Here is a 24,081-nt window from a genome sequence, read left to right as displayed (position 1 = left end):
GATCTGAGGGGTCACGGTGTCCTGCTTCTACCCCCACCTCATATCTCGTCACTATAGCCTTAGCCTTGTTCTTTAGGGCCCTTCCTCCTCTTTCCCATGTCCCTGGAGAGGTCCTTCCCATCCAGCATGGTCTGGCAGCCTCCAGGCTCCCCAGGTATGTGTTCTTGGACTCCTGGTGATGACCACGCTGTACTCGAAGAGGTAGAAAGACAAGTTTATTGAGGAGCTTGTGCCCCTCTCCTATGGCTGGAGAGAACAACCCCAGCATTATTTTGCTCTTCCTGGTGACCATCTTTGGGGCTGGCAGGCCAGGCCCCTCGATTTCTCTATCTTCAGTGATAGACTGAGCATCTGATAGTGGAAAGTGGCCATCTGTAGCCAGCTAGGGCCCCTGCCGTGGGCCTGGACGAGAGACGGCTGTGAGGGGTGCTGGCTAGACCCTGAGCTCACTCTGCTGTGGCCCCAGACACTGTCAGCTGTGAAGCCAGGCTATTATCCGACACCGCAGGATGCCCAAGACTCCCTGGAGCCAGGAGCAGAAGGGTGCAGTCTTTTCTCCCTCAGAGCCTCCCACTAGCTTCCAGGCCTCCTGCATCTTCCAGGGGTCCAACCTGTGGGATGTCAGCAGGAATTTCCCATAGCAGCACCGGTCCAGGGGGTAGTGGGTGGCCCCAGCCAGCTTGACACAATGGGTTGGGGTGAGGCCTCCTCGTCGGGCACTTACCCCCACAAAGACATCTTCCAGTGGTAGGGGGGGTGCCCGGCTGGCCACTTTCAGGATGAGCTGCACGGCAGAAGCTGACAGCACATACCCTGTGCCAGAGGCATAGGGTGGAAAGGGGCCCCAGGTGGGAGGCCACTGCTCCTCTGATACCTGGTGTTTGCTCCCTGGTGTCCGAGAGGGGTGCACCCGCCAGTGCACACGGCCCAGGTACAAAAGAGGCATTGGCTGGCCCCTGAAGATGGACCTTTCTTCCCACTCTTCATCTTCAAACTCATTCTCTCTTGGAGGCTCCATGCTTTTCTCCCATTGTTCCCAACGGCCCCCTCGTCGAACCAGCTCCGATACCAGTTCAGGGACGTTGACAAACACGTCATCATCCGTCTTGAGGATGTAGCGGGCCATGGAGCAATGTCTGTATGCCCAACTCAGCCCGATGAGAGTCTTGAGAGTAAGGTTCCGGTAAGAGTCCCGGAAAGCCGCCTGCAAGATGTCTCCCCGAGTCGCTGCCTCTCGTGCCAGGTCGATCTCGTGGGATTCCCTGGTGGGATGCCGCAAACTTGGCTCTCCCAGCAGAAAGAGTGTCTGCACCCTGAGCCCTCGGGCTTCGCGCAGCCCGCCCCACGAAGCCCGAATGGCGTCTCTTTGGTTCAGGTTCTCTGGGGCCGTGCACACCAGTATGAGCAGGAAGGGTGGGGCGCCGGGACCCCCACATGCCTCCTCATTGGGGATCAGGAGGCGGGGCAGGGCCAGGGGCGGCCCTGGGGACGCCGGCGCCGGGAGCAGGGAGGCCAGCGAGAGGCTCAGCAGCTCCTCCCCGATGCCTGAGGGCCCGAAAAGGGTCCAAATAATCACCAGCATCAGGGCAGCAAGGAGCAGGCGCCGGAAGAGGCTGAGGGGCATGGTGTGGCGTAATCAGAAGGGACCTAGAGGGAAAGATGGGGGCGGTTAGAGTGCGGAAGCCCCAGATCTCCGTTATCCGGGTCCGTAACCGGCCACGCCTGGGATGGAGCGCGCGGCCGGGAGCGGCGTGGGGGCGCCTAAGCCCAGGAGGCGGCGCGGCCGCGGGGGTTGTGGGGTAGCACAGCCGGAGCTGCGGGGAGGTTACCTTGTCGTCGGGGCCCCGCCGCCCCAAAGCTCGGCTCCATGGCGGGGTTTCGCCACAGCGCCAGTTGCCCCTCCTCCACCCGCGGTGGCGGCTGGGTCCCGCCCTCCTCCCTCGGAGGGTGTAGTGGCGCGTGCACACCGCCTTCCCGGAAGCGTAGAGGCAAGCGAAATACCGGTGGCGGGGCCTCTGTGCGACCGCGAATGGGATTCGGATCAGTGTGCCTCGTACGCAGAGGCGGGCGCGGGGCAGCCTACCAGCCGCGGCCTCCCTCCCCAAGTACGCAAGCGCCCCCTCGCTCTGCTGCGGAGCCCAGCTCTTCCGGGTCAGCGATTTATAGGGTTGCCTCGGTAGGGGAAACTCACAACTCTCCGGGTCTCCGCGGGCCACTTCTTTTCCTTAAGAAACCTAGGTTTGGTCAAGACCTGTGGTACTCACACTTGCCACACCGCCCCACGCGCTAACCCGAGCGCCTTGGTGGTCTTGAAATTGGCTTAGGCTCCCTCTCTAGGCCCAGCGTTTTCTCTACTTCACACCTTGGAGGGTGGGAACCAAAGAGGGTGCGCCACTTCTGATAGGGCGGGGAGTAGCAACGCCATTGCTTTACCCTAGACCCAGGGCACCTGGTTTGGGTAGCTGAGTGAGGCCATCAACTGAGAGGAGAAACACCCAAAGGGCCCACTGTGGTAGCTTTCCGGATCAGTGTCCCCAGAATAAAGGAGAGAACTACATACAAAGAAGACTTAGGTGTATAAACTATTTATTAACAGACAAGGTCTACAGATTTATTTCTTCTTGGACACACCCACGGTGCGGCCCCTGCGGCCTGTGGTCTTGGTGTGCTGGCCTCGGACACGAAGTCTGCAGGTGAGAAGAGAGAAAGGTCACAGGTCATACACAACATAAAGGAAACACTTGGGGGGCATAAGAAACCTCCAGGAGTCTAGGGGCAGGCAGGGAGAGGAGACTCCCATCCCACTCACCCCCAGAAGTGGCGCAGCCCTCTGTGGGCCCGAATCTTCTTCAGTCGTTCCAGGTCTTCACGGAGTTTGTTATCCAGACCATTGGCCAGGACCTGGATTTGGAAGAGCAACGTTTTACCCACTGACCTCCTAGGACTAATTCTAATGGGACACCCTGCCTTTCTCTAATCTCTCCCATTTCAATACACACCTGGCTGTATTTTCCATCCTTCACATCCTTTTGTCTGTTCAAAAACCAGTCTGGGATCTTATACTGGCGTGGATTCTGCATAATGGTGATCACACGTTCTACCTGTCAAGCAGGACAAAGGTCAGATACAGATGGCCTCCCTTCCAAGGCAGGCCCAGCCCATAGCACCCCCTTCCTTGTCCTCACCTCATCCTCAGTGAGCTCTCCTGCCCTCTTGGTGAGATCGATGTCTGCTTTCCTCAACACCACATGAGCATATCTTCGCCCTACACCCTGAGGAGAGGTTTTGTAATTTGGGGTTGAGTCTTGATTTTTTTTTTTTTATTGTTTGTAAGCCCCACTATTCAGCCTGCAACCACCCATTGCACTATACTTTTTTAGATACAAAGCCTAACCATTAAACAGAAAAGGTTTTATTCAGGAGCGGGTCCAAAAGAAAGCACATCTTTTCATACTGCTCAACACATACATTCATCAAGTGATGGCTCTTAAGACACTGCAGCAGCACCCAAGAATGGTACCTTCTAGTCTCTGCATTGTGGAGGACCAAAGGCTTGGCTCTCAACGTGGAGCAGCAGCAAGAGTAAGGACTCTTGGGGTAATAGGGTTGATCAAGGGGTGGGATTGTGGTGCTCTGGGTCTCTAAGGGCCATAGTCCTCTGGGCAGGTCACCTCATTGCAATGATTACAGTTTTCTAAGATCACAAACTTGATGGTCAGTGCTCAGAGATGAGCAGGCCACAGGGAGCTAACCACCCAAACCAAACTCAAGAAAACACACCGGTGGCATTGTGTCGGCATCAACACGGGTACTTTGCCACCCAAACTCGCACCTGAATGGTGAAGGATGGTGTGCCAGGTTGAATAGTGCCCCTCCCCTCACTCCACTGTATGTCCACCTAGAATGTGACCTTATCTGGAAAAACGGTCATTCCAAATATACTTAGTTAAAATGAGGTTAGACCAGATTAGTGCAGGCCCTGAATCCAATGACTGGTATCCTCACAAAAAGAGAGGACGCAGAGCAAAGGCCATGTAATAAGAAGAGCGACACAGCTACAAGACAAGAAATAGCAAGGACTGTTGGCAACCACCAGAAGATTGATTCCTAGAGCCTTCTGAGGGAGCTCACACCTTGATTTTGGATGTTTGGCCTCCAGAACTATAGGAATAAGTTTTCTGTTGGTTTAAGCCAACAAGTAGCTTGTTTCAGTAGCCCCAGGAAACGAAGACTTATTTCCTCTCTGTAAGAAATGACCTGGAATATCAAATTATCAGAAGATATTAAGGTCTAAGCCTCTCATTTACAGATAGGGGTGCCTGGGTGGCTCAGTTAAGCGTCCAACTTGACTTCTGGCTCAGGTCATGATCTTATAGTCTGTGGGTTCAAGCCCCGCATAGGGTTCTGCGCTGACAGTGCAGAGCCTGTTTGGCAGTCTCTCTCCCTCTAAACAGATAAATGTGAAAAAAATATTTACAGATAAAATAGTATGTCTGAGGTTTACTTTAAAATGATAGAGAAGAGTGTAGATGAAACAAGAGTTCATATTTTTAGACGATATTCATAGGAGCTAGTAATTTTCTGTCCTCTACTTTTCAATGTTAAAATTTTTCCATAATCAAGTTAAAAAGTTGCTGTTAAGCTAAAATTTTTGAAAGCCCTGTTTGCAGACTGATACAAACTCGCCAACTTCCTAAGTTAGGACCCTAGATCCCCCTTTCTCAGCCAAGGAGACCACCTCTGCTTTCTCCATCCAGAAGAGTATACTCAGGGGACCATCACGCATTATTTGTAGCCCAATGGCCTAGACCATATAATAGAAGAGTTGGCACCAAATTAATATTACTCTCAGAAAGTATTTAATGCGGTGTTACTCATGGGACAGGACCTGAATTCTTCAAACATGGCCAGTGGGTTATTTCCCAGGTTTCCAAGTAACCCACAGATGACAGTATCACCCTGATTTAGAGGAAAGGCAGAAAACCAGCCAACCTTAGACACAGCAAAAGTCTTCAAGTGGAAACAAAACACTTAGGAAAGGATCGTTGGTATACAATAATCTTATAAGGTCTGTATTATTTCTCAATATCCTCTTCTGCTTGAGTCAATTTCCATTCTTCATCCTTCCCCATCCAATTAATCTTACCATTTGTTGTTTTTTGTTTTGTTTTTTTTTTTTTTTTTGAGGAATCCCTCATACCCAGCCTCCACTTTCTTCCAGTTTCTAATTATTACCCTCCCCACCCCCATTCTGGATCCTTAGCAAAAGACCCTCTCCAAGCTTTAGTTCTCTCACCAAAGAGCTAGGTGCATTCGCTGGCTCTCCACACAATTAGCAAAAACCTCTGTATCGTCTATCTCTAGGAATAACCTTTCCCAGTGATAAGCAAAGTGTAAAAAGAGACTTATTACAAAACTCACAAATTACCTTTAAGTCCTTTGGTTAAATTGTTAAGTGGACTACAAACATATTTAATGAAAGTAAATACAAAACCAGTTAATTTCAAAGAGGCAGAGAGAAAGGGATTAACACAAGCATTCCATTAGCCATCACCATCTTTTATACAGGCACATCTCATTTCATTGCACTGTGCAGATATTGTGGTTTTTGTTCTTTTACACAATGAAGGCTTATGGCAAATTCTGTGTCAAACGAATCTATCGGTGCCATTTTCCTAAAAGCATTGTGCTGGTGTCACATTTTGGTAATTCCCACAATATTTCACTTTTTAGTTAAATATTATAGTCATTATAGTGATCTGTGATTATGACTCCTTGAAAACTCATGGTTAGCATTTCTTCCAGCAATAAAGTATTTTTAAATCAAGGTACACACATTTTTTTAGACATAATCCTACACACTTAATATTGACTACAGTGTAAATATAACTTGCATACGCAACGAGAAACCCAAAGATTCATTTGACTCACTTTATTGCCTGGAACTGAGCCTGCCATATACATCTCTATGCTGTGCCTGTCTGTATTCACTATCCCATTTTAGCCTCATACCAACGCTTGAAAAAGGTACTATATTTTACACCATCTTACTAGTTTCACATAATAACCAAAGAAAGCAATCTTTTTATACACCGTTTAAGAAAAAACGAAAGCTGTGCTTCCTGCAGTATAACATGAAAAAGCAAAGGAATTTGATCTGATGAATCAAAGCTAAGATATACAATTCTAAATTAACAAGTTATTTTATATTTGTCTCCTTTAAATTTTTTGAAACCAGACTACAGTATCCTGGATCCATTCCCTAACACTGCATAAATACACCAATTATGCACCAGAAGCAGGGGACTGTGAGCAAGACAGGGACTATACCCGCCCCCACGATGTCCACAGAAGGGGAGAAAACACACTCAGCCATTCCACAATTATACGTACGGGCCAAAAAATTCAACAGGATAATGTCTCCATCTGGAAGGCCAGTTCATCAGGTTGGTGAAGGGAATCATCCAAGCCTGTGCTCCCTGACCTAATTCACAGCATGAACCAAGCACTTGTTCCCATCAACAGAAACAGGAAATGCGTTTCATTCACCTCTGGCATCAGAGTTAAACAACCTGCTCATGATGTAGTGACACCCTCCTACTTCCCAACTATTGGTTTCTTCATGCTGGGAATCTTGGCATTTCTATGTACCCCCCCAAGTGCAATTATACAATTTCTAGGGTGGATGTATTCCCACAGTGATGGCTGCTGTTATGATGCACTCCTGTAGGAATCAGAAACCAAATTTAGAACAAACCTCACAAGAGGATCATGGCTGATGGTCCAGTAAAATTTTAGTGAATTCTGGTAGACAAGGGAACCCACTCCCTTTCCCCTAAAAGTATCCTGGCTTCTACTCAGACTGTTCTCTGGCTTTCTTTACTTACCTTTTAGGGTAAATGTGGCGAGGGATTAGGGGAATTAATCACTCTTTTAACCATTCTTTTGTTTTTACCCAGCTAGTTGGGACGTGTGTTTCTTCAACCCTGCCTCACTTACAGCTGTCTTAACCTAAGTATCATTTTTAGTCTCCATTCCTTACCCTACTTTACCTTAATTGCAGTGATGGCAAAGGCTATCTTCCGCCGCCCATCGATATTGGTGTTGAGTACTCGCAAAATGTGCTGGAACTTCTCAGGGATTACTAGAGACTGACAGAGATTGGGGGAGAAACCAGACATCATGAATGAACTACCATCAAACAGTAACGTTAAGCTTGTCACACAGGGAGCAACGACCCCCCCCCCCCCTTCAGTTTTCTCACAACAAACTCTCCTCAGTGCTGCAGACAACAGGACATGAAGTGTTCAGGCCCAGGAAAACGCAACCTTTAGGAGGGAGGAGGTCTTCTGCCCGTTCCCAAAAGTACACTCTGAGTGGCAGACACTGGAGGTCCCCATTCACGCCCAACCTTTTCGCCGCTTTCGAGCGCTCTGGGAGGGACTCTTCCTTTGGCCCACTCCCCAGATGTCTTCAGTTATTCCCCCCCGGGGGGCGCCATCCAAAGACTCACACAGAAAGTTACGAACCCGGAGAATAGGCCGTTTCCGGCCTCCTAATAGCAGACTTTCTGTGTCCCAGTTCCGATGTCGCCAGATCCCGCCACTAACCCCAAGCTTACCATGGCGGCGGCCCCAGCGGCGGCGTGTAGGCCTCCAGTGGAAGAGAGAACGGAAGTGACGTCGTACCCTTATATAGCTACCAGACGGAAGAGGCGGAGCTATCTTGCAGGAGCGCTTCAGGAAATTGTGCCAGAGCCTGGTCGACTTCTGGGAGTCGCTATTGATGGCTACAACTTCCGGTGCTGCCTCCCTTTACAATTCGTAAAGTTGTTTGGTGTGAGAGCGGCAAAGGTTCCGGGATGGGATAGTGCTTAAGACTTCCAATTCCCATTTTCAGTTGGGTGAAGTGGTTAGGGCTGAAGAGGGAAGGTTGGAGTCAAACAACTTAATTCAAATATCTGGGAACGATTTCGCGCTCCTCAAGACCTTCTAGAATTTGTAGTTCCACTCCAGGGACGGACTCGGCGACTGACAGCTGCCGGAAGTGAGGCTGCGCGGAATGGCCGCCGCTGCGACCATGGCGGCAGCTGCCCGAGAGCTGATGTTGCGGGCTGGGGCCTCAGATATGGAGGAGGAGGAGGGCCCGCTGGTGAGAACGCGGGGCTCTTTCTCTTACGGAGTCTTGTCCGGTCGTCCTCGAGTCAGAAAGGCCTGGGCTGGGTTTAGGCACAAGGGTGGGAGCTCGACTGCTACCGATGATGCTACCTGTTTGGCTTTCCATACCCCCTCCTTGGGACCCGACTTGAGTCTGAGCCGGAAACAGAGTGGCCAAGAGTCAATTTCCCAGAGGCACAATTTCAATTAATTTCCAGATTTGGGGGCAGGATGGAAAAGCAGTGTAGTGTAAAGGTTAAGAACATGGCTTCTATCGTCAGATTGGGTTCCAATTCCAGTTTTGCCACTTACACGCTGTGTGTCTTGGGGCAAGTTAACCAGTCTCTCGGTCGTGCTTTATACACATATAAGGTGAACGAAATAATAAGACGTACCATATAGATTGTTGATTATTATGGTGAGATGAATGAGTATATCAAGGGTGGCACCTGGCACGCAGGTAAAAGCTATGTGTTAGCTGACATTTCTAGAAAGGCTGGTGCTCCCCAGAGGGATTGTTGATAGAACACTTGAGATAGCAGGAGTCTGGAAAAGCCTGCATTCAACTGTAAGTTTTGCTCTGTCCTCTGCAACTCCTGATTTTTCCCATTGGGACACCTCTACTCTCCGTGGGTTGCCTGTTTCTTTGTCGTATTCCCTACCTATAAGTCCCAAGTAGTAGATTGGGTATAATGTGAAACTCTTGGAATTTTTTGACTCCGTACGTATGGCTCCCTAGTAAACTCCTGCCCGTCCTCCTCTCCCCTCTCCCACCATGCCATGAAGGTTTGCGGATTATCCCATTATATTTGTTCTCCCTATGTTCTTCCTGTGTCCTTTCCCATTAACTTGTCCCTCTCCAGGGGGGTGGTCCTGGTCTTCAGGAGCCATTGCAACTTGGAGAGTTGGACATCTCCTCTGATGAATTCATCCTGGATGAAGTGGATGGTAAGTGATAGAGGTGGATGCAGACTGCTTATGAGGATGTGAGAGGCAAGGGGGCTGGAAATAATAAGGCTGGGATTGGTGGACAGATGTTCAGTTGGGGGAGAGGGAGCTGTGGAGCTGGACCCTTACGATAAACTTCTATTTCCAGTTCACATTCAGGCAAATCTGGAGGATGAATTAGTAAAGGAAGCTCTTAAAACGGTGAGGCTTTCGGCTATACTGATCTGCCCCTCCACTTGCCCTCCCTTCAAATAATAAAAAAGGAAACAGTCTCTTGGACTTACAATGTTACCCTGGTGTCTTATTCTCTAGTCCTGTGTTGATTCTGTCCCAGTGTCCCTTCACTGTGACTTTCTCCTAAGCTGCCATGTTTCTGTTCTCCCAGGGCGTGGATCTCCGACACTATTCAAAGCAGGTTGAGCTGGAGCTACAGCAGATTGAGCAGAAATCCATTCGGGATTGTATCCTCCAGTAGAGAAAAAGGGTGATGTTATTGAAATAGGGATTTTGTGAAGTATGGTGCAGGCAGCCTGGGGTGGGGGTGGGGGCTGACATCTTCTCTCTGAAGTTTCTGTCATCTCAGGGAGAAACTGGAGAGGTCCTGCAGGTCTGAGAATCTCCAACTTTATGGTGAGGCTCCTTGACTTTTTGTGGGTCAGATATCCAAGAGAGTGAGAACATAGCATCTCTGCACAACCAGATTACAGCCTGCGATGCTGTTCTTGAGGTTAGTAACCATGACCTGTGATCCCTAATAACCCTGAACCAGATCATGGTGTCTGGTGCCATTCTTTAGGTCATCAGCCTCAGATGGGGATAGTTAGATTCATTTTCAGGATGACCTCAGCAGCCTTTCTTATTGTTACTGCCATAACTAATGTTGCTTGCCAGTGACCTTTGGGGTGCTTTTTACCTAATCACCTGCAACCCTCATGGACTGATACTGAAGACTTCAATAAACTTAGGTGGCCCATTTGTCCCCTACCTACCCTGTGGTGCTCCAGCAACATCTCTGTCCTCCCCCCAGCGCATGGAGCAGATGTTGGGAGCTTTTCAGAGTGACCTCAGCTCTATCAGCTCTGAGATCCGGACACTGCAGGAACAGTCAGGAGCCATGAACATTCGGCTTCGAAACCGCCAGGCAGTTCGGGGGAAACTTGGGGAACTTGTCGATGGTCTGATAGTGCCCTCTGCTCTGATCACGTGAGTTGCCAGTTTGAAGAGTCACAATGTCTGTAGCAGGTAGATGGGCTGGGGTGACCTACCTTACTTATCACGTGGGTCTCCTGGCTTCATGTCATCAGGTGCCTTCCAGAAACTGTTGGGTGGGTTGACAGCCCTTTCAATCTTGATGCATGCATTAGGCATCCAAGATTAAGAATCATCCAGGGTCAGGCATGTAGTGAGCAGTTTCAAGGCTTATGGGCATGGGAGCAGGGGGAGAGGTTCCAGGAACAGAAAACTTTGTATATGTATCCTGACTACGTGATACAGTGTGAGAAGGGAGAGGAGACGGTGGATATAAGGGATACGGTTTGGGGTCTAGGGATGTCTGGGTCTCCCTCCTAACCCCTTCCACCCATCCCTGCTACCCAGGGCAATTCTGGAGGCCCCAGTGACAGAGCCCAGGTTCCTGGAACAGCTACAGGAACTGGATGCCAAGGCAGCTGCAGTCCGAGAGCAGGAGGCTAGAGGCACAGCAGCCTGTGCAGATGTCAGAGGCATACTCGACCGGCTCCGGGTCAAGGTGAGAGATGGGGATGATAGCCCAGAGATGATAATACTCTTCCTGACACCTTCAACTTAGATTTCCCTGGCAGCGTTCATTGTAGCTTTTCCCCAAAACTTCACCCTACCTTTACCTGGCAGAGCTCATCCTCACGTCTCTGGCTTCCCCTGAAAATTTAAAGAAATACTGAAGAGGTATTCTCTACCCTTCATCCTCCAATATTTAACATTTGGTACTTCCCCCACCACTTCCTGAACAGTAATAAGGTTGCAGCTTCATGCCCTGTGTTTGGTCCCCCGTGTCTAGGCAGTGACGAAGATCCGAGAATTCATCCTGCAGAAGATTTATTCCTTCAGAAAACCAATGACCAACTATCAGATCCCCCAGACGGCACTGCTGAAATACAGGTGACCACCTGAAGGAAGGGCTCAGGATGGCCTCTGAAGTATTGAGCAGCCCATTGTAGTGTCTGCTTTCTTGGGGAGGCAGGGATACTGACTCATCCCTGGCCCCTCCAGGTTCTTCTATCAGTTTCTATTGGGCAATGAACGAGCAACAGCAAAGGAGATCAGGGATGAATATGTGGAAACACTGAGCAAGATCTACCTGTCTTATTATCGCTCTTACCTGGGGCGGCTCATGAAGGTGCAGGTGAGGCCAGGGAGAGAGGCATTCCTAGGAACGTGGGCTGGGAAGAGGGACCACCTCTGGGCAAGGCTGGACAGTGGACAAAAATTTTTTATCACTATAGGAAGAGATGGTTACCAGTTCTCTTTTCTCTTTTTTCTAGTACGAGGAAGTGGCTGAGAAGGATGATCTAATGGGCGTGGAAGACACAGCAAAGAAAGATATCCTAGACCTGAGGAACCCACATACTAGCCCTTGACAGGGAGGGTACTTCCAGCTCAGCCTCAAAGGCATTGCTTCTTGCCTTTTTCTTTGTAACCAAAACCTTTGAGAATGTGATGAAGGCTATGGCCTTCCTCCCCAGAAAAAGGCACACATCATTTTGACACATGGTTTTGCATATGGTATCAGGGAGGATAGAAACTCTCTGAAGCCCATTCACAAGTATCAGGTAGAGTGAGGTCCTGGTACTGGGAAGAAAGGACATCTAGGCTGTGTCTAGCTGCCTCCGGTCCCTGAAGGCACTGGGTCTCTGAGTCTGTCACAGTTGTGATCTTATTATTTTCCCTGACCCTTCACGATTCTTCTCGAAGCCTTCCCTCCGCAGCAGGAACACCATCTTCACCCTGGGGACTCGTGGCTCTGTCATCTCCCCCACTGAACTGGAGGCCCCCATCCTGGTGCCCCACACTGCACAGCGGGGAGAACAGAGGGTAGGAGAAGGAACAAGAGTCTGTCGCAAGGGGACGCTGAGCCTTGGGTGGGGGAGGCCAGACTGGACCACGCTGTAGGTCCCTGCATCAATTTCCTTAGAACTGGGAGTGGCCTTCTCAGGTCACCCGAGCGTTCTGTGATGCGAGGAGGGTTAAGACTGTTGACTTTGGGGCATATAGAGGGAGAGACTGGCTGAGGGGCGTGACATGTCATGAGGCAGGTTGTGGAGGTGAATGCACACATAAAAACGGCAGGTGGGGGTAGGTTCTTCTCTTGTGCCCCTTGTCCCCCCTCCTCCTTTCAGTACACATTCAGGTTGCTCTTTCTCAGTCTGCACTTGGGTCAGATGGGAAGGGCCTCCTGAGCTCTCATTACCCAGGCTCGCTGGTTTTCCAGCTCTGTCTCTGGGGAGTCAGTGTTGGGATCCATCCCTTCTGTTTCTCTTCTTTACCCCTCCCATCCTAGTATCCATTCGAGGCCCTCTTCCGCAGCCAGCACTACGCCCTCCTAGACAATTCCTGCCGTGAATATCTTTTCATCTGTGAATTCTTTGTTGTGTCTGGCTCGGCTGCACACGAGCTCTTCAATGCTGTCATGGGCCGTACACTCAGCATGACCCTGGTGAGATCCCCAGCTCCTGTGCCCTTAGATCTCTTTGTCCTCAGTCCTCTTTAACACCCTAGTGGAGTCCTAGTTGTGGTGGTACTGAAACCAGGATTCCCTTATTCTAAAATGTCTAAACCTCGTACTCGCAGAGTATATGAAACCCTCAAAGCTTGGGGTCCTGAGGTTACCTCTACTACTGACCCACACTCAGGCAGTAACATCTGAAAACAGAGGGGCCCCCAGAATAGTGCTCAGCCCTGAATTCTGCTGTGATGGGCTTGTGATCATAGATCCTGATGGGCAAGGCAGCAGGACCATGTGAGTGGCCAGTGGACAGGGAAGGAGGGAGCATTTCCTGAGAGATCACACCTCTCCCTCCCTTCCTTCCAGTGCCACCTCCCCAGAGGAGCACATGCATTTGTCCATAGCCGCTGGGAATGACACAGTAACATTCTTTTCCAATCTTCTGTTTGTCCCTGAATCATAGAAACACCTGGAGTCCTATCTCACTGACTGCTACGATGCCATTGCTGTTTTTCTCTGTATCCACATTGTTCTCCGATTCCGCAACATTGCAGCGAAGAGGGATGTTCCTGCCCTGGACAGGTCACTGAGTTCTGGTCCTTGATGCCCACTGCCCTTGAACCCATAGTCTTACATGACCCTGCCCTGACCTTTGGACTGCTACTGACCTGATACCTGATTCTTACTCCCATTCATCTGCCTGGAGATAGTACTGCTTTCTGATTCACCTTTCATACCAGTCCTGCTTCCACCAGTCATCAGCTATTAATTGGGTTCCCCCCACAGAAACTCTTCCCCTGCCCCCCCCCCCCATTTCTTACTGACTTCCTAAGTTTTTATTTTAATTCCAGTTAGCTAACATATAGCATTCTATTAGTGTCAGGTGCACAATATGGTCATTCAACAATTCCATACATGACCCACTGCTCCTCACGACCCCCCTGTTTCTTGCCAGCTGATCTCTGATTCTGATTAAGCCTGCAGGTACTGGGAGCAGGTGCTTGCTTTGCTTTGGCCACGGTTTGAGCTGATCTTGGAGATGAACGTCCAGAGTGTCCGAAGCACTGACCCTCAGCGCCTTGGGGGGCTGGATACTCGGCCCCACTATGTAAGACAGGACAAGGGTAACAAAGGGGTTCTGAAAGGCAGGGCTCTTAGCTTCACTGTGGGGTTGGCCAGGTGTCCAGTTGTGTTGTGGGCCTAGCTGGATATTTGGGCACACTGTGTGAGGGGGCAGTGTAGGAGTGCGCGTGAACTCAGGGTGAGCTGGGCACTGTTGGTTAGAGGGATGGGAGGTAGGAGTCATAAAGGTTAATTGGCTAGCTCCCAGGGACTCGGGCAGGGGGTTGGTGTGAGTTTTCTTCCTACTTTGTCTCCCCAAGATCACACGCCGATATGCAGAATTCTCCTCTGCTCTTGTCAGCATCAATCAGACAATTCCCAACGAGCGGACGATGCAGCTGCTGGGACAGCTACAGGTGAGGGCGGCCAGGACAGACTTCCCAGCAGCCCAGCTGCCGCAGCCACCTGAGTGTGAGGAGGGCCGTGCGCCCTTGCCTCCACTTGTGTCACCTCCTTCTTCTGACTTTTCCAGGTGGAAGTGGAGAATTTTGTCCTCCGAGTGGCAGCTGAGTTCTCCTCAAGGAAGGAGCAGCTCGTGTTCCTGATCAACAACTACGACATGATGCTGGGTGTGCTGATGGTACAGACACTGCTTCTCCCTTCCTCCCCACCCGGAGAGTGTGGCTTCCCCCACTGCTCTGTTAGCTCCCTGAGGACAGACATGATGTTGGTTTTGTTCCATGTTTTATTCTTGGCGTCTGGCACAGTGCCTGGCCAAGTACAGTAAATGCGGAAGGAAGGGGATATCCTGAAGTGAAGGGCTGCTTCTCCTCACACTTGAGATTTCCCTTTGTCATCCCTTAGGAGCGGGCTGCAGATGACAGCAAAGAGGTTGAGAGTTTCCAGCAGCTGCTCAATGCTCGGACGCAGGTAGGGGTGTGGGGAAGAAGAAAGGATGGTCTTGTGTGCTGTTTTCAGTTCTGTGTGTGTGTGTGTGTGTGTGTGTGTGTGTGTCTGTGTGTGTCTGTGTGTGTAGGATGTGGCAGTTAAAGGATTTTAGGTACACAGACTTGCAACTATTGGTCAGCTTTATTTTCTTTTGTATTTTGTTTTTATGATATATGTGCTCCTGAAGCCACTACATGCCTTGGCAATAACCAGCATCAAACACTGAATTCTTCCTCACTCCATTTCCTCACTTCTCAGGGTCTCCCCTTGACCTATATGTTGTGTTTAGCATGTTCTTGCTTTTAAAAATATGTAACAGAAAGAAAAAAATATATATATATACGTATATACACACACACACACACATATATATATATATATGTATGTATGTATGGTAAGGCAATAATTATTTAGTTTTGTTTTTTTTAAGTTTTTGTTTTTTATTTATTTTCTTTTTTGAAGTTGGCTCTACACCCAGTGTGGGGCTCAAACTCACAACCTGACACTGAGCCACCCAGGAGCCCCTGTGTATTTCTTTTCGATTTATAAAGGTTTTTTTGTATTAATTTTATTTATGAAACCAATGTTTTGATCATATAGTTTGTAGATATTTTTCGGTGTTTTATCTTTTTATTTTTTTTTTATGTTGTCTTAAGATGGACATCTTAATTGTCCATCTTAATTGTCTTAATTGTCTTAAAATTAATCTTAATTTTAATATGATTGACTTTACTGATCTTTATTTTTCTGTCTTGTTAGAAATGTTGGGGCGCCTGGGTGGCTCAGTCGTTTAAGCGTCCAACTCTTGATCTCAGCCCAGGTCTTGATCTCGGGGTCATGAGTCAAGCCCTACATTGGGCTCTGTGCTGGGTGTGAAGTCTACTTTAAAAAAAAAAAAAAAGAAATCTTACATTATCCCAGGGTCAGAAAAATATTATACTACATTTTCCTGTTAATGTAGAATTTTGGTTTTTACGTTTAAGCCCTAAATTTACCTGGAATTGATTTTGTGTATGATGTGAGGTAGGAATCTAATTTAATATATTATGTATAGAAAATGATGGAACCAGAACTATAGAAAATCCCTTTCTTTCTCCATACACAGTGTGTGCTTCTGTCAGATAGCAAAATGTGTCTTTGTCTCTGTTCTTTTTTTTTTTTGATGTTTATTATTTTGAGAGAGAGAAAGCAGAGAAGGGGCAGAGAGAGAATCCCAAGCAGGCTCTGCACTGTCAGCACAGAGCCCAGCACGGGGCTTGATCTCACAAATCACGAGATCATGACCTGAGCCCAAATCTAGAGTCTGCCGCTTAACTGACTTGTGCCATCCAGGCACCCCTTGCCTGTCTATTCTATTCCATTGATCAATTTGTCTAACCTGCAATGCAGTTTTAATTATGGTGCTTTATAACGATGCAAACATGCTCTATGATTATGCAAATATTATGCTATATTATTACGCAAATTCTACCTTTTTTAGGAGTATGTTGAGTAGTGTTGACCTCTTGATTTTTCATATAAATTTTACAGTCAGCTTGTAAATTTTGACATTTAAAAAAGTCCGTTAAGGATTTTGATTGGAATTGCACTGATCAATTTGAATCAGTTTGGAAGAATTGATAGTTATGGTATTGAAACGTCTCATCCATGAACATGGGCTCCCCATTTTTAAGGATATTCTTTAATGTCTTTTTTTTTTTTTTAACTTTTTGTTTTTAGTGTTTATTTATTTTGAGAGACAGAGAGAGACAGCAAGCAAGGGAGGGGCAGAGAGAAAGAGAGAGAATTCCAAGCTGGCTCCAAGCTGCTAGTGCAGAGCCCATTGCAGGGCTTGATCTCACAAACTGTGAGACCATGACCTGCACCGAAATCAAGAGTTGGATGCTCAACCAACTGAGCCACCCAGGCGCCCCCTGTCTTTAATGTCTTTTCATAACCTTTTATAATTTTCAACACAAAGACATTGCAGATCTTTTGTCAGTTATTCCTAGGTAGGTGTAATATATAGATTTCATCCTACCAGGAGTAATTAAATCCTCTCTAATTCTCTGTGTTTAATTTCTTACATCTTTGATCTTTTACTGTTCTGGGTAGGACCTCTCTGACAATGTTGAACAGTTGAATAGAATAGTGTGCAATAGTGAGAACCCCTGTCCTGTTCCTGATTTTAAAAGGAATGCTTTCATCACTTTCCCATTAGGAATAATGCTGCTGTGTTTTTGTAAATGCCGTTTATCAGGTTAAGAAAATTCCTTTCAATCCCTAGTGTAGTGGGAGTTGTTACTATAGTTATTCCTATTAGGAATAAATCCACATTCAGGAATAATTACTAGGAGTACTAGGAATAATTGCTAACTTTTTTCCTTTCAAATTGTTCAGACTTCCTGATCTATTCTTTTAGAATTTGCCTTTTAAATAAACTTGTTACTTAAATATTATCATTTTTAAAAGAAATTTTCTTGTTGTTTGAATTGCCATGTAGAAATGCTCTTGAGGGTGCCTGGGTGGCTCAGTTGGGTAAGTGTCACACTCTTTTTTTTAATGTTTATTTATTTTTGAGAGAGAGACAGAGCACGAGCAGGGGAGGGGCAGAGAGAGAGGGAGACACAGAATCCAAAGCAGGCTCCAGGCTTTCAGCTGTCAGCACAGAGCCCGACGCAGGGCTGGATCTCACAAACCTCCAGATCATGACTTGATCCGAAGTCAGACGCTTAACCGACTGAGCCACCCCGGTGCCCCAAGTGTCTGACTCTTGATTTCGGCTCACGTGATCTCCTGGTTTGTGGGATGGAGCCTCACATGGAGCTCTGTGCTGACAGAGCCTGTTTGGGATGCTCTCTTTCACTCTGTCCCTCCCCAGCTCACGTGCACATGCTCTCTCTCTCTAAATAAATAGACAAATAAATAAACTTAAAAATGTATTTAAACAAAAAAGAAATGCTATTGATTTTTGTGTATCAACCATATACAAAGCCACCTCCTTAACTTTTTATTTCTAAACATTTCTGGAGGTAGTGTGTGTGTTTCTATGTAGATATGACAGATTTAGTTACTCCTTTCTAATCCTTAGGTCTTTAATTTCTTATGTCCTTATTCTCCTCCTGTACTGGCTAGTACCTCCACACAAAGCTGAATAGTTGAGTAGAAGTGATGACAGTGAGAACCCTTATCTTTTCTTAGTTGTTTTTTTTTTTTTTTATTTTTTTTTTTATTTTTTTTTTTCAACGTTTTTTTTAATTTTTTTTTTATTTTTGGGACAGAGAGAGACAGAGCATGAACGGGGGAGGGGCAGAGAGAGAGGGAGACACAGAATCGGAAACAGGCTCCAGGCTCCGAGCCGTCAGCACAGAGCCTGACGCGGGGCTCGAACTCACGGACCGCGAGATCGTGACCTGGCTGAAGTTGGACGCTTAACCGACTGCGCCACCCAGGCGCCCCGTATCTTTTCTTAGTTTTAAAAGGAATGTTTTCATCATTTCCCCGATAAGGGTAACATTGCTGTAGGCTTTTTATAGTTACCCTTTCTCAGGTTGAGAAAATTCCTTTCAATCCCTAGCATGCCAAGAGTTATCATTAGTAGTTTTTCATTACCTATCAATAATTACTTCATTTTTAAAAATTCAAGCATAATTAACATACAGTGTTATATTAGTTTCAGGTGTACAATATAATGATTCAATACATGTCTCAGTGCTCATCAAGATAAGTGTACTTTGAACTTCCTTAATCTATTTCACCCTTCCCCCTACTCTCCATCCCTCTGGCAACCACGTTTGTTCTCTGTGTCTAAGAGTCTACTTTTTGGTTTGTCTCTTTTTTTGACTTTGTTTTGTTTCTTAAGTTCCACATATGTGTGAAATCACATATGGTATTTGCCTTTTTCTGACTGACTTATTTCAGCTAGCATTATACATTCAGGGTCCTTCCATGTTATTGCAAATGGCAGGATTTCATTTGTTTTTATGGCTGATATTCCATTGTATATTCCTTGTCCTTTCATCTGTTGATGGACACTTTGGTTATTTCCCTATCTTGGCTGTTGTAAATAAGGCTGCGATAAATATAGGGGTGCATATTATCTTTTCAAATTAGTGTTTTTGTTTTCTTTGGATAAATAGCCAGTAGTGGAATTACTGGATCATATGGTAATTCTATTTTTAATTGTTTGAGGACCCTCCATACTGTTTTCTACAGTGGCTGCACCAGTTTGCATTTCTACCAACAGTGCACGAGGGTTCATTTTTCTCTACATCCTCACCAACACTTTGGTGTTTAATTTGTAGTAGGCCAGAAGTTACTGTTTATTAAAAGCATGAATGGGTGTTGAATTTTTAATCAAGAACGGCTTTTTCTGCAGTGGTTGAGGTAATTACATGGTTTTTCTTCTTTATCAGTTTTATGGTTTATGACATTTGTCGACTTTAGAATGTTAAACCTTGCCAGAGGCTTCTGGGTGGCTTGGTTGGTTAAGTGTCCGACTTCGGCTCAGGTCATAAATCTCACAGTTCGTGAGTTCAAACCCCATGTCGGACTCTGTGCTGACAGCTCAGAATCTGGAGCCTGCCTTGGATCTGTGTCTCCCTCTCTGTCTGCCCCTCCACCACTCATGCTCGTGCTCTCTCTCTCTCTCTCTCAAAAATAAATAAACATTAAAAAAAACTTAAGAAAAAAAAAAAAGAAAAGAATGTTAAGGGCACCTGAGTGGCTCAGTTGGTTAAGCGTCCAACTTCAGCTCAGGTCATGATCTCACGGTTTGTGAGTTTGAGCCCCACATTGGGCTCTGTGCTGACAGCTTGGAGCCTGGAGCCTGCTTCGGATTCTGTGTCTCCTCCCTCTCTCTGCCCCTCCCCTGTTTGTGTTCTGTCTCTCAAAAATAAATAAATGTTAAAAATTAAAAAAAAAAACAAGAATGTTAAACCATTCTGAATTTGATCTAATTCATTTAGAATTTTTGTTTCTTTGTCCATAGGTGATACTGGCCATTGATTTTCTTTCCTTGTACTGTCTTTGTATGGTTTTGGTACCAGAGTCATACTGGATTCGGAGGAGGAGGTAGAAAGGAAATATGCCTTCTTTCTTTCTATTCTGAAAGAGTTTAAGGTTGAAATGATCTCTTCCTTGAAAGTTTCATAGAACTTGCCAACAAAAGCATTTGTGAAGATTTAAAACAATGAAATTCCCTCAAAGTACTTTTATTGAATTCTGTAGGTTTGAATATGTAGCATTTTTTTTAAAAATTTTTTTAATGTTTATTTATTTTTGACACAGAGAGAGACAGAGCATGAGCAGGGGAGAGGCAGAGAGAGAGGGAGACACAGAATCCGAAGCAGCTCCAGGCTCTGAGCCGTCAGCACAGAGCCCGATGCGGGGCTCGAACCCACGAGCTGTGAGATCATGACCTGAGCCGAAGTTGGACGCTCAACCGACTGAGCCACCCAGGCGCCCCTGAATATGTAGTATTTTTGAAATAAGTCAGTTCTAAGAATTTTAATATTTCAATTATTTCTTCTTTAGATCCATGAGATTTTTGGAGGAGTATTTTAAAATTTCCAAAACTGTTTTTCTTATTTATCAAAGGTTTTTTTTTTTTTTTTAAATTAATGTCTAACTTAATTACATTGTGGGTAGAGAATGTGGGGTTTTTTGGTACTGAGTTTTGGAAATTTGTTTAGATTCACTTGTGGCCTAGTACATGATCAACTTTTATAAATGCTCCATGCATGGTTGAGAAGGATGTGTATTCTGTAATTGCTCAGTGTGGAGATCCAAGCTTTTTAATTGTATTGTTCAAATTATCTACATCTTTAATGATTTTTTTTTTTTGCGTGTACTTATCAGTAGTTGAAAGAGATGCTTTGAAATTTGTAGACTTGTCACTTTTTTACTGTAGTTCTATCAAATTTTGCTTTACATAGTTTTAGCTTATTTTATCTAAATTCTTAAAAGTTTAGAATCAGGGGGTGCCTGGGTGGCTTGGTCGGTTAAGCGTCCGACTTCGGCTCAGGTCATGATCTCACGGTCCGTGAGTTCAAGCCCCGCATCGGGCTCTGTGCTGACAGCTCAGAGCCTGGAGCCTGCTTAGGATTCTGTGTCTCCCTCTCTCTCTGCTCCTCCCCTGTTCATGCTCTGTCTCTCTCGGTCTCAAAAAAATAAATAAACGTTTAAAAAAAATTAAAAAAAAAAAAAGCTTAGAATCGGGGGGCACCTCACCAGCCCATTCCTAATCTTGTTGAGTGGTCATCTTTGTGTCTATATTTTTAGCTTCTTTGAATGTTTCATACAGAATGCACAACCACTGTATATCTGATAGTTCTGATGTTGGCAATCTTTGCAGGTCTAAGTCCATTGCTTACTATCTATACTGATTCTTATGGTAGTTTTTCCTTTCTTATGTGTCTGATGATCTTTGAGTTGATTGCCTGATCTTATGATCAGGGGGAGTCATATGGGCCTAAAATGGGATTGAGGATATTTTCCTTTTTTCAGTAATTTTATTTTTTAATTAATTATTTTTTTGAGATTGAGAGAGAGGAGAGGGAACACATGAGCTGGGGAGAGTGGCAGAGGGAGAGAGAGAGAATCTTAAGCAAGCTCCACACTCAGCATGGAGCCTGATGCAGGGCTTGATGCCCATGCCCCTGAGATCATGACCTGAGCCAAAATCAAGAGTCGGAAGCTCAACTGACTGAGCCACCCAGGCACCCTGAGGATATTTTCTTTCAAGAGGATTTGTCTCTGCCTTTGTAATAGCTGAAAGACGCAATCCACTTGGATCTACATCAGTACCTCTTTGAGGTTCTCATGAGAGACCCAGGCTCTGCTTCTCCACCTGAGTCTGCCATCAGACTCCCTCCGTTTCCAGATAGCAGATTTGCTATGGCCATTTGCCTTCTGGTAGCCTTGCCTCTCCCAGCCACCCACCCCTCTGGTTCCGGCCCTGACCCCAATTTATTATTACTCTGCTTCCAGCTCAAGCTTAGTTTTTTGTTTTTTGTTTTTGAAGAAGGGGATCCTTGGAGATTTCCCCTACCCCTGAGACCAGTGGTGTCTTGAAGTATATAACTTGCTCTGGGAGTGTTCTGAGGACCCGGTCAGTCATGATCCGCAAGGAAAGGTGCTGACACCAGGGCCACTTGACCCTGTGTATATGTGTATTTCTACAGGAATTCATTGAAGAGTTGCTGTCTCCCCCTTTTGGAGGTCTGGTGGCATTTGTGAAGGAAGCGGAGGCTTTGATTGAGCGTGGACAGGCTGAGCGGCTTCGAGGGGAAGAAGGTATGAGGATGATGTGGTAGTGGTGGGTTCAGTGATAAGGTGAGTGGAAAAGAAAAACGAGAGGGTGCAGATCCCATGAGGAGGGTAGAGTAGGAAAATGGGGTTGGATGCCGAGGAAGCCTGTGCCTGGGGGAGGACTTTGGGACAAAGATCACCCTAGCCAAGTCCTTCTCTGACACCCTCTCTCTTTCCTCCTGCCATCAGCCCGGGTTACTCAGCTGATCCGTGGCTTTGGTAGTTCCTGGAAATCATCAGTGGAGTCTCTGAGTCAGGATGTAATGCGGAGTTTCACCAACTTCAGAAATGGGACCAGTATCATCCAGGTGACTTACAACTCCCAGCCCTCACTTTGCCCCACTCTGTCACTAGTTGTTTTCCCTCTCTTTTCCCTGGGCTTGTATCATCCAAGTGACCCTTGATCGTCAACTACCAGCATGCCCAGAATTCTGGATGAGCCCTAGCCTGATTCCTAACATCATCTTTAGCACCACCCCACATGATCCTTCCATGACTTTCTCTGACCAGGGAGCTTTGACCCAGCTGATCCAGCTCTATCATCGGTTCCACCGTGTGCTCTCTCAGCCCCAGCTCCGAGCTCTCCCTGCCAGGGCTGAGCTCATCAACATTCATCATCTAATGGTGGAGCTCAAGAAGCACAAGCCCAACTTCTGATGTCTCGGACCCTGGGATCCACCGGCCTTCTCCATGGACTTCTGTACCCTATCCCAGACTCTTCTTCACCTGGGGTTTCCTTTCCAGTTCTCCCTCTGCCTCCCAGGTCCTTGACATGCCTCACCCTGCCTTCATTCCCCGGACCCTGCCTTATCAGGATAAGCTGAATTTCCTTGTTTTCAGGTTCCCAGGACCACTTCCCCCTGGCCTTCCAAAACACCTTTATCATTTTCCCTATTTCATTCACCATCCTTCCCCCACACACATACACCCAAGTTTTCTTTCCCCAGTAAAACCTTCACTGCCTTGGTCTCTGGTTTACTCAACTCTTGTCACCATGTCCTGAGTCACAAAAGCCTCAGCTCTTGGAATTGGTGGCAAAGTGAAACTGCCTCCAAGTCATTGATTCCTCTCCCCTGGCCCTACCCCCAGTGTTTTGTTTTTTGTAGCTTTTTTTTTTTTTTTAATATTTATTTTTGAGAGAGTGTAAGTGTGGGAGGGGCAGAGGTGGGGGGACAGAGGATCCAAGCGGGCTGTGCACTGACAGCAGCAACCCGATGCAGGGCTTGAACTCACGAACCAAGAGAACATGACTGAGCCACCCAGGTGCCCCTTTTCTATGGCTTTTTGACCTAAGATCTCAGCAACTTGAACACTAACCAATCCCCTCCTGGCTTGAGAGTTACTCCAAGGTCAGTTTGCAGAAAACAATAAATATTTAATATGACATGACACACTTTTCCCATTTCCTTCCTCTTTCCTCCTTGGGCCTTCAAGTGGCCCCATCTCTGTTCCAGGGTCACCTTTCCTCTCAGGCTACCTCCTGGGCTTACCTCCCTTCTGATGGGTGTCCATAAGGAAGGGGTACTGGTAGTAAACTTTTTTTTTTTTTTAATTTTTTAACGTTTATTTACTTTTGATATGGAGACAGAGTGCAAGCGGGGGAAGGGCAGAGAGAGAGAGGGAGACACAGAATCTGAAGCAGGCTCCAGGCTCCTAGCTGTCAACAGAGCCTGACGGGACTCGAACTCACCAACTGTGAGATCATGAGCTGAGCCAAAGTTGGATGCCTAACCAACTAAACCACCCAGGCACCCCCCCCAGATAATAAACTCTTCACTGCTTCAGGCCAAAGAAGTGGTGGCATTTCTATTATGGTTATTATTTCTATGGTTACTATTTCATGAGTAACCAGCCTGGTGGAGGAAGGTGGCCCCCGTTTAAAATGGCCAATGCATCAAGTGCTGGGAACATGGCTGTGCAGCCTCTGGCACTGTCCTACGGCTGCCTTGGTTCCCCACTACGGTCTGTCCTTGCATC

General features: G+C 46.8%; 3 protein-coding genes across 5 annotated transcripts; 1 reads left to right on the top strand and 2 right to left on the bottom strand.

The window, feature by feature from the left end:
- Positions 1-193: 193 nt before the first annotated feature.
- On the bottom strand, positions 194-2,516 carry B3GALT4 (beta-1,3-galactosyltransferase 4). 2 transcript variants are annotated; one of them, XM_042938444.1, is made up of 2 exons: positions 2,265-2,516; positions 194-1,647 (listed from the first exon to the last, which is right to left on the bottom strand). In XM_042938444.1, the coding sequence occupies exon 2, from the start codon at positions 1,622-1,624 to the stop codon at positions 473-475; it is 1,152 nt and encodes a 383-aa protein (XP_042794378.1). In that variant the 5' UTR covers positions 1,625-1,647; positions 2,265-2,516; the 3' UTR covers positions 194-472. The 2 variants fall into 2 exon arrangements, with proteins under 2 accessions (XP_042794378.1, XP_042794377.1); XM_042938443.1 differs by lacking the exon at positions 2,265-2,516 and adding an exon at positions 1,830-2,128.
- Positions 2,517-2,569: 53 nt separating this feature from the next.
- RPS18 (ribosomal protein S18) lies at positions 2,570-7,724 on the bottom strand. Its single transcript, XM_042938445.1, has 6 exons — positions 7,622-7,724; positions 7,053-7,151; positions 3,186-3,272; positions 3,000-3,101; positions 2,810-2,901; positions 2,570-2,687 (listed from the first exon to the last, which is right to left on the bottom strand). Exons 1-6 carry the CDS (start codon positions 7,622-7,624, stop codon positions 2,612-2,614), a joined length of 459 nt encoding a protein of 152 aa, XP_042794379.1. The 5' UTR covers positions 7,625-7,724; the 3' UTR covers positions 2,570-2,611.
- Positions 7,725-7,739: 15 nt separating this feature from the next.
- VPS52 (VPS52 subunit of GARP complex) lies at positions 7,740-23,255 on the top strand. Of its 2 annotated transcripts, XM_042938436.1 has the most exons (20): positions 7,740-8,151; positions 9,020-9,104; positions 9,253-9,305; positions 9,490-9,565; positions 9,764-9,831; positions 10,132-10,307; positions 10,701-10,851; positions 11,140-11,240; positions 11,352-11,484; positions 11,624-11,681; positions 12,040-12,173; positions 12,640-12,795; positions 13,268-13,386; positions 13,789-13,912; positions 14,187-14,282; positions 14,399-14,506; positions 14,731-14,796; positions 21,978-22,089; positions 22,294-22,412; positions 22,615-23,255. In XM_042938436.1, the coding sequence occupies exons 1-20, from the start codon at positions 8,062-8,064 to the stop codon at positions 22,759-22,761; spliced, it is 2,172 nt and encodes a 723-aa protein (XP_042794370.1). In that variant the 5' UTR covers positions 7,740-8,061; the 3' UTR covers positions 22,762-23,255. The 2 variants fall into 2 exon arrangements, with proteins under 2 accessions (XP_042794370.1, XP_042794371.1); XM_042938437.1 differs by lacking the exons at positions 7,740-8,151; positions 9,020-9,104; positions 9,253-9,305 and having other exon boundaries at positions 9,553-9,565; positions 9,759-9,831.
- The last annotated feature ends 826 nt before the right edge of the window (positions 23,256-24,081 follow it).

Source organism: Panthera leo, chromosome B2, assembly GCF_018350215.1.
Source record: "Panthera leo isolate Ple1 chromosome B2, P.leo_Ple1_pat1.1, whole genome shotgun sequence".
Lineage (NCBI taxonomy): Eukaryota > Metazoa > Chordata > Mammalia > Carnivora > Felidae > Panthera > Panthera leo.
Note: the sequence above shows the minus strand (reverse complement) of the source record. Positions and strands in the feature narration are given on the sequence as shown.

Excerpts from the sequence above, each read along its gene's own strand:
- RPS18 (XM_042938445.1), bottom strand. Across the intron at positions 3,273-7,052 it reads TTGCCATCACTGCAATTAAG|GGTGTAGGGCGAAGATATGC; the intron begins GTAAAGTAGGGT and ends ACCTCTCCTCAG. Across the intron at positions 2,902-2,999 it reads AGGATGGAAAATACAGCCAG|GTCCTGGCCAATGGTCTGGA; the intron begins GTGTGTATTGAA and ends TTCCAAATCCAG.
- B3GALT4 (XM_042938444.1), bottom strand. The coding sequence starts at position 1,624 with ATGCCCCTCAGCCTCTTCCGGCGCCTGCTCCTTGCTGCCCTGATGCTG.
- VPS52 (XM_042938436.1), top strand. The coding sequence starts at position 8,062 with ATGGCCGCCGCTGCGACCATGGCGGCAGCTGCCCGAGAGCTGATGTTG. Across the intron at positions 10,308-10,700 it reads GTGCCCTCTGCTCTGATCAC|GGCAATTCTGGAGGCCCCAG; the intron begins GTGAGTTGCCAG and ends CCTGCTACCCAG. Across the intron at positions 11,682-12,039 it reads GGAAGACACAGCAAAGAAAG|GATTCTTCTCGAAGCCTTCC; the intron begins ATATCCTAGACC and ends CTGACCCTTCAC.